At 37.4% G+C, this 14,392-nt stretch overlaps 1 protein-coding gene across 7 annotated transcripts in view; it reads right to left on the minus strand.

The window, feature by feature from the left end:
- The window catches only part of CHD2 (chromodomain helicase DNA binding protein 2), a 119,366-nt gene that overhangs the window by 60,120 nt on the left and 44,854 nt on the right, over positions 1 to 14,392 (minus strand). For 6 of the 7 annotated variants that reach the window (XM_038532748.1, XM_038532745.1, XM_038532747.1 and 3 more), the window contains 5 exons: positions 13,912 to 14,090; positions 11,845 to 11,969; positions 9,074 to 9,290; positions 7,109 to 7,198; positions 6,101 to 6,291 (listed from right to left, as the gene is read on the minus strand). In XM_038532748.1, the coding sequence (XP_038388676.1) occupies positions 6,101 to 6,291; positions 7,109 to 7,198; positions 9,074 to 9,290; positions 11,845 to 11,969; positions 13,912 to 14,090 (802 nt within the window). Of the gene's footprint in view, positions 1 to 6,100; positions 6,292 to 7,108; positions 7,199 to 9,073; positions 9,291 to 11,840; positions 11,970 to 13,911; positions 14,091 to 14,392 lie in introns of those variants that run through there. The other variant, XM_038532749.1, reaches the window with a different exon arrangement.

Genomic DNA, 14,392 nt, shown 5'->3' on the forward strand with positions numbered 1-14,392 from the left:
CATTTTTGGTTACTGAAACTGAGAAAGGGGGCAGCTACTGGCATGTGAAGTAGTGGCCAGGGATGCTGCTAAACACCTTCTAATACAAAGGACAGCCCCTGACAAAAAAGAATTATCCAGCTCAAAATGTTAATAGTGCTAAGGATGAGAAATGAGAAACGCTGCTCTGAGAGAAGGCAGAGGAAGGAGGGGTGTCCAGGGGGCCCCCCACTCCCAGAAGCACACCCCCATCAACAGGATGCCTGCAAACACAGGAAATAGTTTAAGCCTATTCTACTAACAGCTGTAGTGAGGCCAGCACAGTCAGAGTGGTCAAGTTTTTCTACCCATCTTCTGAAGAGTCTTAAACTATCCTTGAAAAATAAAAGTGAAAGGACAGTCACAAACAAATGAAAACACAGAATTTGTTGCTAGTTGGTCTGCCTTACAAGAAATACTAAAGAAGTCGTTTAGGTTAAAAAGAAATAATACCTAACGGCAAGCTGAATCCACAAGAAGAAATAAAGATCACTGGAAATAATAAAATAAATGTGCAATATGAAAGACTATGTAAGTACATTTTTCTCTTTTCTTAATTTCCTTAAAAGACAAGCCTGAATAAAGCAATAAATTTATCACTGTATTCTTGAGTTTACACTTCATGAAGCCATACTGGAGAAAAGCTCTATTTTACCAGAAGTAGGTCAGCATTAATCTGAAGACTGTGATGAGATGCACACTAAAAAAGCCCCAGCAACCAGTAAGAAAATACTTTAAAAAAAAATCAATTACCAGCATAATTAAAATGACACACTAAAAATAATCGTTGAAACAAAAAAGACAGTAAAGGAGAAGCAGAAACAAAAAAGATACAAGACATATGGGGGGGGGGGGCAAAATACCAGACATAAATTCAATCATTGCAATAATTACATTAAATGTGAATGAACTAAACCCTTTAATCAAAAGACAGAGATTATCAAACTATATTTAAAAAGGAAGATCCAACTATATTCTGTCTATAAGAGACATATTTTAGACTCATTAAAAGTAGTTGAAAGTAAAGTGATGGAAAACAGTATATCATGCAAACAGTTACCAAAAGAGAACTAAAGAGCTGTCATATCACACAAAATAGATCTAAGGAACAAGAAATATTACTAGAGATAAAGAGACATTTCCTGAAAAAAGATTAATACATCAAGAACATAGAACAATTCCAAATGTGCACAAACCTAACACACAAACCCCTCAAAATACATGAAAGAAAATCTCACAGAACCGAAAGTAGATCACTCAACAACTATAATTATATATCTAAACGTTTAACTGTCAATATTAGAGAGAACTAGACATGAAGTCAGCAAAGGCATGTAAAAAATAAATTTTAAAAAAAGGCATGTAAGACTTGAGTAAAACTATTTATTAACGAAGTTAATATAACAAATTCTACCCTAGGAAAGCAAAATATTCTTCTTTTCAAGTGCACAAAGAACATTCTCCAAAATGCAAACATACCAGACAATATAACAAGTAACAGTAAATTCATTTAAAACATGTTCAATAAGACAAAATTAAATTATGAATCATTTGGGAAGTATCTAAATATTTCTAATTAACCAACACACTTAAAACAAACCCATGCACCAAAGAAGTAATCACAAGAGAAAATAGATGAAAACTGAATGAAAGCCAAAAACACATGTATCAACATTCGCAGAATGCTGCTAACGCAGCACAGAGAAGGTAACCTACACCATTAAACACCTATATTAGGAAAAAAGAAAAAAAGCCTTACATCAATAATCTAAGTTTCCACCTAAAGAAAAAAGAAAATGAGAACATTAAATAAAAGACAATAATAAGGATGAGAACAGAAATTTGTGAAATAGAAAACAAAACAAAAAAAAAGTCAAAAGTTGGTTTCTTTGAAATATCCTTCTTCAGACTGTTAAACCCTTACCTGAAATGACCAAGAAAAAAAGGCAAGACACAAATTACCACAACCAAAACTTACTGAGATCACAATATATCCTTCAAAAGTAAAAGGATCATGAAGAAACACTATGACATTATGCCAATAAATCAGACAACTTAGACAAAATGGACAAATTCTTAGAGAGACACAGATTAACAAAACTAAATGAAGAAACAGAAAACCTGAATAGATCTGTAACTAGAAACTGAATTAGTCAGTTTTCCCACAAAGAAAAGATAGGGCCCCCCTATCAAATATTTTAAGAAGTAATACGAATCCTAATGAATTCTTTCAGAAAATAAAGGAAGAATGAACATTTTCCAATTCATTCTATTATCCTGATACCAAAGCCAGGCAGACATCACACAGACAGGCATAGAACTAGAGACTAATATCCATCAAAAAACACAGATGCTTGTCTTTGATTAAGTGGTCAATAAAGTATTAAACACACACACAGACTGTTAAACAGTCTTTAACAAAACAGTAGCAAAATGAATCTAGAAACACATTAAAAGGATACAACACCATGACTAAGTCAGATATATCACAGGAATGAAAGGTTGTCTTAAAATCTATAAAGTAACTAATATAATATACCATATAGGCAGAAGAAAGAACAAAAACCATAGTCATTTTAATAGACCCAGGAAAAAAAAATAGCATGTGACTAAATCCAACACTTTTTCATTATAAAAACTCTCAAAACCTTGGAAGAAAATGTCCTCAGCCCAAAAAGGTATTTACAAAAATTCTACAGCTAACATCCTGTTCCCAACTGTATTCAACATGGATGTTACAGAGAATAAATACCACAGGCCAGGAAATAAGAAGCATCCATCCACATTGTAAAAGAAGCATAACTTCTTTCAAATACAGTTGAATTTTGCAAGTTCATAGGATCTAAGATAACTAATAAACACTCAGGTACTTGGGATGCCTGGGTGGCTCAGCAGTTGAGCGTCTGCCTTGGCTCAGGAGCGCAATCCCAGAGTCCCAGGATTGAATCCCACATTGGGCTCCCTTCATGGAGCCTGCTTCTCCCTCTGCCTATGTCTCTGCCTCTCTCTGTCTCTCATGAATAAATAAAATATTTTTTAAAAAAGACAAAACTCAGTTACTCTATTACAATCTGAACATTAGATTAAAAAAACAATTCCACTTAAAATCAAAATAAGTAGGAATAAATTTAACAAAAGAAGTATATAAGACTTATACACTGAAAACTATTAGACACTATTGAGAAAAATTACAAAAGATCTAAATAAACAGGAAACTTTCTGTGATGATAGCTTAGAAGGCTCAATACTGTTAAGATGATAATTCTCTCTAAATCAGTATCTATATTCAACACAATGCCTACCAAATTCTAGCAGAACTTTTTTCCTTTCAGAAATTAACAAGCTGATCCTAAAATGCCTTTGGGAATACAAAGGATCTAGAATAGCCAAAATAATTTTGGTAAAGAGGAACAAAATTGAATTTATATTTCACCATTTAAAAAAACAGTATACAGCCACAGTAATCAAGACAGTGAGGCATCAGCATTAAGGGCAGAAATACATATCAGTAGATCAAAACTGATAAACCACAAATAGAACCTTACATTCATGACCTCAACTGATTTTCAACAATATCAAGGCAATTCAATAAAGAAAGGTTATTTTCAACAAATGGCACTAGGACAACTTCCAAAATCCCACTGCAAAAAAATGACCTTAAGTCCTCATACTTTACCCTATCAACAAAAAATAATGCTAAAACAGAACAGAGACCTAAACATAAGAATTAAAATTCCTATAAGAAAATAAAGAATAAAGTCTTTGTGACTGTAGGTTGAGCAAATATATCTTATTTTATAGGACATTAAGCAGAATCCATTTAAAAAATTGGTAAGATTATACTTTATCAAATTAACAGACTTTTTGCTCTTTAAAAGACAACCTTAAGAAAACAGACAAGCCAGACTGGAACAAAATACTTGCAAATCATAAAGTACTGAATCTGGAATACAAGGAAGGAAGGACCTCTTCGACTCATGAAACAACATAATTTAATTACACAGACATTTCACCAAAGATACACAAATGGCTAATGAATACATGAAAAAATGTTCAACATTATTAGTCATTGTAAAAATGCAATTCTAAGCCACAATGAGGTATCACTACACTCCTACCAGAATCACCAAAATCCAAAAGACTGAGAATACACCAAGTTTTGGTGATAATACGGAGAAACTAAAAATTCAGACATTTATGGTGGGAATGGCAACAGGAAAACAGCCTACCCTGGTAGCTTAAGTTAAACACATACTTTCCAAACAACCGGCAATTTCAGTAAGTTCTAATGAAGATAAATAAAAACATATGTCCACACACAGACACAACAGGCCCAAACTAAAGCAACCAAAATGTCCATCAACTGGTGACTGGACAAACATATGATGGAATAGTACTCAATTTTAAGAGACTAACTCCTGATAAATTCTGTGACACAGGTAAATCTCAAAAATATTATGCTAAATGAAACAAGCCAAAAACAAAAGACTACGTATTAGGACTCCATTTATATGAAATTTCTAGAAAAGTTAAATCTCTAGAGATGAAAGTCAATTAGTGATTGCCTAAGGCTAGAGGTAGAAGCAGAAATTAACTACAGACAAGAGGGAACTATTCTGGGTGAAGAAAGTATTCTAAAACTAGATAATGATGGGTGCACAACTCCAGAAATTTACTAAGAAATACTGAATTGTATACTCACAGTCATGTATCTTATGGTATGTAAACTGTATCTCAACAGTGTTTACAAAACGCTAACAACACATGGGGGAAGGGGCCTCCTTTATGGTTTTAATTACACTATCCAAAATGCCTTGCTCAGTTTATGGCACATAGTACGCACTCAAGTCTTTTCTGAGTTAAAATTAAAAAATTGTGGAGCATTTCCCTGTCAATTGGACAACCCTTGACCGTTTACTGCATACCAGAAACTACTCCAGGCCACATAGACCATCAATGAATTACGTAAACAAGATCCCTGCTGCTTCTGATACGTAAAAAAATTTTTTTTAAGATTTTGTTTATTTATTCATGAGAGATACAGAGAGAGAAAGAGAGGCAGAGACACAGGCAGAGGGAGAAGCAGGCTCCATGCAGGAAGCCTGACGTGGGACTGGATCCTGGGACTCCAGGATCACGCCCTGGGCTGAAGGCGGCGCTAAACCGCTGAGCCACCAGAGCTGTCCCCTGATATGTAAATTAAATGACATGAGGTGAACGAGGAAGAAATGAGGAAAGGGAGGTGCTGTGAAGAAAATAAACAGGGTAGGGTGACATGCCTGTCCCACAAGCAGCTTCAGTTAGATGGTCTGAGGAGACATCTAAAAGGAGGTGGTCATACAGGCTGAGGCAAAAATATTAAGACAAGACAGCCATGTGAAGATGAGGAGGAGGGAGAACATTGCAGACAGAGAGTGGCAGGGCCGTGGCACGCTACAGGTACAGAGAGAGGACAGACTGGCTGAAGCAGAAGGAGTGGTGAACAAAGTGGGATGGGATGGGTCAGAGTACTATGAAGGACCACATGGGGCAGGGTCTTCCAAGTTAAGGTAACAAATTTAGAATTCATTCCAAGGATCACTGAATACCATTGGGTAAGTTTTAAGAAACGTGCATATCATCTCTCCCATAAAAATCTTCTCAATAAAAGACATTCCATGATTCCTTAATAAGTTAAAGATCTGAATAACACCCAATGCTGATGGCTTCTGTTATCAAAGCTTTGGGTTTAAGATATTAATGCTATCAGACTGTGTATCTTATATACTTCATTTCAATTACTGATTACCTTATAAGAATAGGGAGAAGGTCTGAGGTTACCTATTTACCAATTATTTCCCCAAAGCATTAAGTGATTGATTTAAACATCTGCTAGGTAACAGGCTTTCCTCCTTGACATGCTCAATTCTGTGCCTACCATTTATTATGGAACATTTTACTAATTTTGTTCCTGCACCAGTTTAATGTTTTGCTGTCCCCAAATCATGCCATCTGTTTTCCCTAAGGTCTATTTTTAAAAAGTTAAGAAGCATTGGCATTTCAGACATTCTGCATCTTTCGAAATACACAGGAAGGAGCTTACTTCTCCGGCATAATAAAGTGCAGCAAGGACCAGAGCTCTTTGAGGGAATTCTGAAGAGGGGTCCCCGTAATCAGGAGCCTATGGTGGGACTTGAAATCAATCAGAGTTTTATACAATAAAGAGTCATCATTCTTCAACCGATGGGCTTCATCCACTCCCAGAAAGGCCCAGTTAATACTGCCCAGCACAGTCTAAAGTAAAAACAAAACAGAACGAGCCACCAGGTCAGAAGGGAACCCAAAAGTACTTTCAACTGTTAATTATCTCTGTACAAATACCATCACAAAGGTATACATAGAAACATTTATTCTTCACGGACTTAAATTATATTAGGACTGCTCTGTTTATTCTGTTTTTGGCCAGATTGGTGTCTACTCAGAAGAGCATATCACCACCATCACTTTTGAGTTATTGAGGGGGAAAAGGGAGTCTTTTATGCCAAGTGTTGCTGCATGCCCCACAGGAAGAACACAAAAATTGGTATGCTGGGCAAAAACAATACAAAAAAAAAAAAAAAACAAACCATGATTTTGCAGTCTCTCCTTAAATAAGATTCTTCTCTGCCTATTCTCCACCCCAACCCTGAAGCACAGAAACACTAAGAGCCACCAAATTGAACTCATTTACACTTATTGTCACCAATGGAACCACCTGCCACATACATTTCTTAGTAACTGTAGAAAGGAGATGGTGTAAAAACCTTCATTTTTCTGTCCTCCTCACAGAGACCATTCACATCATCTATTGTGGAAAAATTGCTTGACAAGGATATGATGGGAAATGCCCAGGATGACGCTCAGGTAAGTTACTGGCCTCAATACCATTTCATCCTGTTAGATGTGATCTAAAGTCCCCTTCAACTGTAAGGTTCTGATTTTTATTTACAACCTTAATATTCTTTGCAGATTGCTTGTTCACGGTTTGCTTTTTTAAATAAATAAAAGTAACATGGCAAGCGGGAAGCACAGGCCCCACCATTTACACAAGTCACACTACAAAATTACACACCTTATCTTTTAAGAGGATCTCGTATGTTGTTATAAGTGCATTGAACTTCAGCCTTTTAGTCTGAGAATGAATCCATTCATATTCCCGTATCTAGAAGAGAAACCAGTAATTAAGATACAATTTCTACTTTTACCTTTCTAGATCACCAGCAGTCTTGTGACAGATGCATCAGAAACATGCCAAATAAAAAATAAACCTGACTAGAATTTAATGAATATTTTATACATTCTAAATTGACCTAGGCAACCAAAATATTAAGCAGTAGAGAATAAAAAGATCACTCACTGAGCAGCAAAAACTTTACTGTGAGAATTCAAATAAACTGTCATCAACCCCTACCCCTGCCCCAACATGTTTGACCAAAAAACCGCACTGCAACTACAACTAAACCCTGGTGACTTGAACTTATCTAGTGATCTACCTGAATGTTAATTTTCTTAAGGATAGTTTATTATTCTTTGCTCTTTGGTAAGGCAATACTTTTATTAACAAGTAGAACAAATGCCAACCTCTGGCTCAGTCAGAAATGTCATTAATCTAGAGCAGAAAGATGTGGCCTCCAAGAAAAAGGGAAAGAGGGGTATAGGATGAAAATGCAATTTAATAAAAAAATAAAAATAAAAAAAATTAAAAAAATGCAATTTAATGAGTGAAAATAAGGTCAATGTAAAGGAACACAAAACTAACACATTCATACTGCAGTGTAATGAGCTCCAGCAAGCACGATGGCCCAAGAAAAAGCTCCCGTAGTTTGTATGGACTGGAGAACAGGATAAGGAGTGTGTGCAGGTGATCACTACCAAGTGGGCAGAAAGAACAAAGAAAAGGAGGATCGGAGTCCACATAGGAAACTACCCTGACTCTACAAATTTTCAGAGTTCACTTTGTCTTCACCTATGAATGCAGTGCTTGAAGCCATTTTGCATAATCTGAGGTTTTTTTTCCTTTTGTAAAGGCTAACAGATGGATTAGCAGAGCTAAGAACTGCAATTTTTTTAGAAACTCAAAATTAGAGCAGTGAAATCTGCCAAGGTTTAGGTTAGACAATTTGAATGAAAATATTTAATAAAAAATAAATTTCAACAAGCATAATATATAACATCTCTTTTAAAGGTCTGAGGATTCCTGATTGTTTGCTCTTGTGATAAGCAGTCTACTAGAAACAGTTTACTCTAACTTCACACAGAACAAAAGAGCAAAGGTCTGGGACCAGACACTTCTCTGTCCAGACCTCAGCTCTGCCACATCCTAGATGGCGGGGACAAGTGTTAAACTCTCGGAGTCCTTTTTCTTCATCAATTGGTTAGAAAGCACCATCTACTTGGAGGAAAATCACGAGGGTTACAGCTAATATACACAAAGCACGCAGCACAGGCCCTCGCATATTAACAGGTGCTTTTGAATAAGTCAGTCATTATGAAGAAATGATTTGCTAAACAGAGATCAACTCAAGCCTCCATGTTCTAAGTTCCTGATGCTCATGTTAAGGTTGAAAATAGACAAATAATTCTCATTTTTATAGCCCTAGCATGGCTCATTCTCCTTTCTCTTTATTCTTTCAAGTTCTACAACCTCACTATTTTAAAAGGCTGGGAAATCAACTATAAGAACTTGGTTTTAGTAGTAGGTCTCTGCTCAAACAGCAAAAATATCAACCTTCCACAAATACATTATATTATTTATTTATAAATAAAGTGTTCTTAGAAATACAAAAGACAGAAGAAAAAACTACAGCAATCCAACTAAAAGAGATTCCCATTTATGTACTGCCGTAGCTTTCCTTTAAAGCAGTCAGCATGTTAAAGAACATCTGAGTTGCACTTTTGTGATACATAAATCTCCCAACATTGGGGACATAGCACAGTGTCAGAATCATAATGTTACTGAAGACTATAACGATTTTAGGTCAATTTCCAAAATACATTTATAACACAGATTCTATCCCAATTCTTTTTGTTTACACACCGTATTTCTGCTCATCAGGTCACCTATGTAAACCACTACGTTAATCTCTGGTGCCCAGATTTCAAACTCCCTCTGCCATGAGGTGAGGGTGGATAAAGGGACGACTATAAGAAAGGGGCCATACAGCTGGTGTTGGTGGAACAGGTAGGAGAGGAATGATATGGTCTGGATGGTCTTTCCTAGGCCCATTTCATCAGCAAGGATTACACTGTTACTTCTGCAAAAAGAGAAAAAAACAAAACAAAACAAAATCATTAGTTCACACACACACACAGCAAAGAAGCCAATGCCTCACAATTCACCAATCAAGGCACCGATTCCATCCAAGCCTCAAATTTATTTCCTCTCCTGCGTAAGAAGAAAGCAGAAGCTATACAACAGGAAAAGTAACAAGTGATCAGAGTATAATCAAATTTGGATTACTATGAGACCTTATTCAGACTATATTCTTTACCTTGCATTTTGGTCTTTCTTTCCTTATAACAGAGCAGGCAGGTTTTTATTATATTGGGGTGTCCAGGAACAGGACCTTGGGTTTCAGCATTACAGAAAGCAGAGACAAACTGGCTATTCACCACTGCTGGTGAACCCTACAGCCTGACAGTCCTGTGTCTCTGCCCAAATCATCCACCCATTCCACTACATGCCACTGGACTGTTTAATGCTACATACGCCACTCCCTAGGCACATGTGCTGCAGGGCATGGAGCTTGTTTTAGATACAGAACAGTCTACAGGAAAGGTAGGCTACAGATCAGATTTCTGAATCCACTTACACCTACCAAAGAAAATATCTGGGAAAGGGCTCAGGGATCTGTACTTTTACAGATACTTCTGGATATTCTGATGCAGATGTATTCCTTGGACTGCATTTTGAGAAACTCTGCTCTAGGAGACAGTCTAGATTTCAACTGGATACTAACAGGAGAGGATTTTCCAGATAGAAGAAAAACACTCAAGCAATGGCCAGAGTAGGAAGTATGTTCAGGAAACAGAAAACAACCCATTTGGCATGGAATTAGGAATAGATATATGGCAAAAGGCTACAAACATTAAGAGATTGTTGAAAATCAGGCTATGAAGGTTTACAAATACTAACAAGTGCTTAATCAATGAACCAGAAAGAACTGAAAGTAATATGCAAGTTAAAGAGAACTGATTAGAAAAACAAGACATTCTATTTACCAAGAAGAGATTAAATTTTTAAAAATACATTGTATGTTCCACAGAATGGCTAATTTTAGAGGGAAAGAACAAAGTCAAAAATATACTGGGGGAAGGGAAAAGGAGGAGCCATACCTTTCTATAATCAGGTTGACCTAATTTTATATGCACTATTCAGACATAGTATGTCCCTTTGAGTAATCTCCCTCCTCTTTCTCTCACCTTTCTGGCGGGGAGCAACTAACCTCATATCCTCCAACATTTCCTCTCTCTAGCAAGCTACCACTGTTTATATATACATATTATAAGAGATTTGAAATGATCTGCCCATTTTTCTAAAACTAAGCTAATACAGCATACTATTTAGCATAAAGTTCCTATGACCAGGGCCCAACGACTTCTTGGGCCTGTTCAGCCGACTCTGAATTGTTCAGATGGAAGTAGAGAAAGCTAGCCAAGGACTCCACAGAAACAAGTGGAACTATGAATCAGGTACATGACATCTTCGTTCCTAGGAGCCTTCATAAGAGGGTCAGGAGACATAGCTTGAGGTTCCACCTAGCCTTATAACTATCCTAAAGGAAGAGAAGGTCTCACTATTCTCTGAAACCAAACCCGTTTTCAAACAATTTAGAATAGTTCTAGGAGATACACATTCTTAGTCATGCAAACAGAATCTCAAGAGCTCTCATGTTCCTGTCAGATACTGCATGCATTAGGTTTTACAGGACACAGAGGTGGTTGGATTGGGAAGCAGACACTGTATATTTATCCCTAACTAGAAACCACTTTTCTGGCATCGAGAAAAGCTGCTCACACGTTTTTATTTTCAGGCTGCAGTTTAACTCTCAAACAAGAATTTCTGCTTTACTATAAAACACTGAAGAAATTAAGAGCTGCATGTAGGTGAATGAGTTTGTAGGCAGGCATTCACATTGTATATACCCTGTGAGGGCAGGGAAATGAAATGAAAACACCTCTGGGACCCCTCAGACACAGTAATCAGAGACTACGAATTGCAACTGAACTGATGAATGAAATTCATGAGTACTATCTCAAAGTACCTTTAAACTTCTAACACTATCATCACAGCTTTTTTTTTTTTAAGATTAAGTTGGTTTTGTTAAAAGAAGAAAGATTAATTTTATAGATTCAACCAGAGACTTTTCCCTAAAAGGGACAGCATGTACAGCAATATCAGGAAGGCAAATTTCACACTATTCTTCAGCATGGCCATAGGACATTAAGTCAAAGGTTTCCCTGGCCTAGAAGGAAAATGAGTGGAAAACAGACATTTTCTTCATTCTCCTTCTACACCAAAGATCTGGGCAAACTATCTTGCTATCTATACCCATGAATAACATGTTATGATGTAGGTCTCTGGCTATGACAAATTAGCCAATTTGTTAACTAACTAATTAACCAAGTACTATTTATTTCAGATTAAAATGGTATTACATACTTATATAAACTCCTAGAAAAGCTTTCCCTCAATCACATACTTTTTGTTTCTGTAATACACAAAGAAAGAAAGAAGTAATTATTTGTACTTAACAATAAAGAAGTCAGAAACTGTAAAGAAAATGTCAAACGTCTTTTTCTACCTACTTGCACCAGGAATGAGCAAGCCAGTTGAGACCTTCTAGCTGATAATCACGGAGCTCCAGATTCTCCCCTCCTAAATATGTCGGCTGTTTCTTTAAAGCCACAAATCGTGGTCTCTGCTTCAAGGCCTGAAAAACAAAAATTAACAAAGTCCAGGTCTGAAGAAGACTTTCTTGCTATTCCTATATAAAATGCTAGCTGTGATTTATGTGCTCTGAACCATAGCACAAAAGTTTAAATTTCATATCTGCATCACCAATCACCCAACCCAGCCTACCCCACCTCCTTCCATTGTGGTCTGTATTCCCAAAGCCAGATGCATCCCAAATAGTTTTTGGTTCACATGCTCCTGGTCCTGAAATCAGTCCATGAAAATAATTACACAGCACTCATTTTATATCATCTCTATCATACAACAAGGAACGCTATACTATCACTTTCACATTATCTCCTTCTAAACCGTACAAAACACCACCTCTGGTAAAGTCTCTATATGCTAAACCCAGCAGAACTGTACCATAATAGCATTTGCAAATCCTGAAAAGCAGCCTCCACCTAGTTGGAACCCCCAGTGTGCAAGTTTGGTTTTTCTAATGAAAAGGACATGAAGAACCATGTAGTCTCTAGTAAGGCCACGTCTCTATGGTTTGTACAAAATATGGATTCTGTGGCTAAATCCATGTGGGAAACAATGTAATAAAAGTTACACAGATTTCATTACTTGTGCCTTTCCCATGTCTAAAATGCTTGTGCATATTGTGAATTTACAGGAAAATTTCATTTAGGAATGCTTCCCAAAATTCTTTGGCCATGAAGTCTTTCTTCAGGGAGTATTTCCCTGAAGAGTAGGGCTCTGTGGAATCTGCATGCTATTACATGGAGTGTCATCCTAGCAGTTTGATAAGGTGATTACTCATCATCACAGCTCTCCTCTGTGACACCAGGCAGCAAATGGAATCTGACTCCTCGTGCTCAGGCCACTGAACACTGTATCCACTTCTGCCAAGTCTCCCCCATAATGCTTCTCCCATCTGATCCTTTCATCCCATGGCACTTCCCTTATCCTTACACTATTCCTCCATAATGGGAGGACTTCTACGGCATCTTCTTGGCTGGACCTTCTGGCTTTTCTAAGAGCCTCCTCCAGAGTTTCCTGCACACTCCTGTGAGATGGAGCTTTCTAACTCGTTTTTTATGCAGCTGCTCTTCTCACATCAATGCCCACAGGATAAAGCCCAAATTACTTTTCAAGTTACTCAAGACATACACACTCGGGACTTAAATGCACTCGTCAACATCACCTTCCTCCCTTCCCACCCAAAGTGTATCCTTCTCCTGCATCCTTCATGGGAGGGTAATAACCTGGGCCCCCTTTTGTCTGTCTGTCCAGCACTCACCATTCCTCAAGGACCAGGAAAGTTCAAGTACCACAACCTCCTCTTTAGCTCTTTAAAACCTCCTCAAGGACTACTGGAGCTCAGTGACTCTGCCTCTCTACTTCTCTGACACCAATTATTTATTACACTCACTGCCCCCTTATTTACACACAGCAGTTCACAGATGGAGGTTCGGTGCCATGAACTGGATGCCAACTTCTCAGAGACAGAGCCCATGTCTTAATAGACTTTTACTATGGAGGCACATTTCTTAATATGTGGAATGGATTCCAATGAAGGGAAAGCATACGTACGATCAATCTAAATAAATAAATCTAAATAAAGGACCATATCTATTTAGGCTCTGAGAATTTAAAGCCTCTCCTCATTCCTGTCCCTTCTATTTAAAGTGCTTAATCTTTTTCAAATATCCTGCACATGATTTCCAATTAGACATACCTGGATGTGTGGATTTTAAGAATAAAGAAGTCAGCAAAGCCATTATACAACTCATGCTCTCCCTGTTTTAATATTTTACTGTGATGTTGAGGTTAATTCAACTTCTTTCACTTCAAAATGGAAACTATCATTTAGGTTTGTACTATTTTCTCTTCCCAATATAATATCTATGTGACCAACCCTTTCTATTAACACCTCTTTCCCCTGGAAAATCAAAAGCCAGCAATCACCACACCTTGCATTCTCTTGTTGGGATGGTTTTTGAGTTGTTCCGACTATGGAAGCTGTCAATGCAGCTCTGGAACTTCTTGCCAATCAAGGCTTCATCTTCCCAGCTGCACTCTGAATATGGCAGTCCCATCCATTTGCATAGATACTCAGGTTCATTTGAAGGCGCCGGCTTCCGACTGTGAGCTATTTCATATACAAAAATTGGTAAATTACCAACTGTCATTATTTTTTTTTAAAGATTTGTTTATTTATTCATTAGAGACACACAGAGAGAGGCAGAGACACAGGAAGAGGGAGAAGCAGGCTCCACGCAGGGAGCGTGATGTGGGACTCGATCCTGGGACTTCAGGATCACACCCTGAGCTGAAGGCGGCGCCAAACCGCTGAGCCACCAGGGCTGCCCCCAACTGTCATTAAAGGAGGGGGAGTGACATTCTGTTTTACATATAACCATTGAAAAGCCACCTGGCAAAACTGTAAATATT

The sequence above is a fragment of the Canis lupus genome, chromosome 3 (assembly GCF_011100685.1).
Source record: "Canis lupus familiaris isolate Mischka breed German Shepherd chromosome 3, alternate assembly UU_Cfam_GSD_1.0, whole genome shotgun sequence".
Lineage (NCBI taxonomy): Eukaryota > Metazoa > Chordata > Mammalia > Carnivora > Canidae > Canis > Canis lupus.